The sequence below is a fragment of the Dufourea novaeangliae genome, unplaced genomic scaffold (genome assembly GCF_001272555.1).
Source record: "Dufourea novaeangliae isolate 0120121106 unplaced genomic scaffold, ASM127255v1 scaffold350, whole genome shotgun sequence".
Lineage (NCBI taxonomy): Eukaryota > Metazoa > Arthropoda > Insecta > Hymenoptera > Halictidae > Dufourea > Dufourea novaeangliae.
The window spans coordinates 139465-142260 of record NW_015374244.1 but is presented as its reverse complement, the minus strand read 5'-3'; the positions used below and the strand labels follow the sequence as shown (position 1 = coordinate 142260).

Genomic DNA, 2796 nt, shown 5'->3' with positions numbered 1-2796 from the left:
GACATAATGGAACAATAATGTATTCGGCGACGCGTATCTTTTACTGTGTACTTTCTTTAAAATGTTATAAATATTTGTAGGAGATTCTCCTGATGAAAATAAGTTCAAACATGGCATAAATCAGAGTCTCTTTAAGAAGATAGAATTTGTATCGCGACATAACGTATGAATAAAAATTGTTTTGCTGCATCCCCTTCTTCTTTTATGTATACAGATTGAACATTATTCAAAACAGTATTAATGAATAATTCCAAATATTTTATTTAACTGTGGTTAAAATACAAAATTGCAATTACACAATTACATAAATAAATAATTACGTATACAATCAAATCTAAGATGCTTGTAATCACATTTCACAAGCTATCATCAGCAGCAAAGTAAATTTTGTTTCAAGGAATAAATGGAACATCCAATACTATATCAGCATAGTAAAACAATGCACGAATGGAACCAAGTTCAATACTTAAAAGTAGTTTTTCATTATCGAATGCTTGCAAGTTAGAATACTGCCACAATACTAACAATCTTTGCAAATGATGAGATATAAATAAAATAAACAATTATTTTTATTTCAACGAAAAAGCAAAATTGTGACCAATTATCCCACCTTTCCCTTAATGTCGCGATACGAAATGTATGTAATTAAATATAGTCTGATCTATGTCGGGTTTGGACTTTTTTTCATCAGGAGAGTCTCCTACATTTATTCATAACATTTTTAAGAAATTACACTGAAAGGAGTAAAAATTTAAATTTTTATTCATGGGTGATTCGTTCTATGTATTCATTGTAATCCGAACGATACCATCGCCTCACGCCGAGGCCCCGTGACGTCATCTGACTTGGTCGGTTTAAATCCCACTTGGTGTCCCATCCATTATTTGTTGTTATGTAGTTTGTTTCTGACTGACTCCCTTCTACTCTAAAGTGAGGAAGCGAAATTACAGAATAATTCAACAAAAAAAAGATAAGTTCATAGCAATCTTAATATTTTATCTTTTGTTATGAAAATTACTATTTCAATTGTGTTTTTTTCTTTTTATATGAAGAAAAGCAAAAGACCATTCGGCATCATATATACGTGGACCAGCTGCAGCGGTTCTCGTTAGCAGCGAAATGTATCATTATAAAAAAAAAAATGAATTTTAAAAATGCTTCCCGAATTAATATTTTTTAACTTTTCATTTAAACTTAACTTAGAGGTGGCAAGTAAAGCCAACAAATTTTAAAAGACTGAAGATACACTTATAACGTAATATTTTAATCTAATAGATTTTTGTACGAATGTTCGGAGTAGTAATGAGTAGGGTTTTAAGGATAACATATAATTGTAAAAATAATTTATGCGTATACAACATATGTATGTATATAATAAAAAATTTAGATATTGAAGTGGAAAATATTTATTTTCTTTTTAAATGCTTCCCGAATTAATATTTTTTAACTTTTTTATTTTACTTAGAGGGTACAAAGTGAAATTATATATCACTGTCGTGCCACGACCCACGAATATGGCATCACTGCTGCACGGGAGTTTTCGGACCTGTGTATGGGATCGTGCTACGAAGTAATTATTTTATTTCAGACATTATTAGAATCTTTTTATGATTATGGAAAAAGTTTGTTGTGTTTGTGATAAAACAGAATGTTCGTACAAGTGTCCCACGTGTAAAAAGTCATAGTAAGTATATAAGAGGTTATGCGTTTAGTTTATTATATATGTACACCCACGAGTAAACTCGGCTTCCGTTAGGGAAAAAAGTGGCATAAGAAAAGAGCTTCCTACCATTTAGCAAAATTTATTTCAGGTACTGAAATAAATGTTAAACCGAATGTTAATTTGGCATAAATTTTTGCCTATTATTTGAAGGATTAAAATCATTGCATTTTTTACATTGTCCTGTTTTTGTTAATAAAATTTCGATAGTTTATTTTATTCACTAAGCATTGTGTCCTTTCATTTGTGTATAAAAGTTTATTTCATTTTACCATTTGTTGTATTTCTTCTTTTCTATTATCAATCTTTATTTTGTTTCTTATTTTTTTATGCGTCGAATATATCTCATAAACAAATAAGTAGACAGCTGATGTTACACTCAAAGTATGTTACCGTGGCATAATGAAATTCAAGCACCATTACAATACAAGTAATGTGTTAATTTACAAAATTTGTTTTTTGACATTGTGACAATATGTATCTTTTGGATACAAAAAATGTGAAGTACATATAAATAACTATAATAACATTATTATTTAATAAATTTTGTGGTTGAATAAAATATTTAACATAATGTCAACAAATGGATACAAATTAATCCTTTTTTAATTGTGAATAGTTCTAAATATAAATATTATACTTAAATAGAGAAATAATTTAAAGAACATAATGATATCAATTTACAAAAAATTATAGAAAAATCTTAGTGATATTAACATTTATATCAATGAAATAAACAAGTATATAGTTTATTTTTTGTTATAAATTTATGAAGTATAATATTTACATAATAAATTTTCCATTTGTGGGAGATCTTATATAAATTCGAAGATTTATATTCTAATGAGAATGAATTAGTTGTATTATAATCACAATAGTTGTAGTTCTTACATAATAATTTTATTTTATAATTTAACTTAATACATATGGAAATTTTTGTAAATATTTTTTACTTTGTTTCTACTAGTTGCTCGGTAGCTTGCTGTAAAGTGCATAAAGAAAGTAATTGCCAACCAAAACATCAGAATGAAGCAACTAATAATGAGAAAATAATTTGCAACAAGTATGATTTCCCT

At 27.5% G+C, this 2796-nt stretch overlaps 1 protein-coding gene across 1 annotated transcript in view; it reads left to right on the top strand.

Annotated features, from left to right (window-relative positions):
• The first annotated feature begins 1508 nt into the window (after nt 1–1508).
• LOC107192494 (zinc finger HIT domain-containing protein 3) overlaps nt 1509–2796 on the top strand; it is a 15507-nt gene continuing 14219 nt past the window's right edge. The window contains exons 1-2 of the mRNA XM_015581770.1: nt 1509–1684; nt 2688–2795. Coding sequence (XP_015437256.1) covers nt 1608–1684; nt 2688–2795 — 185 coding nt within the window. The 5' untranslated portion in view covers nt 1509–1607. The remainder of the gene's footprint in view (nt 1685–2687; nt 2796) is intronic.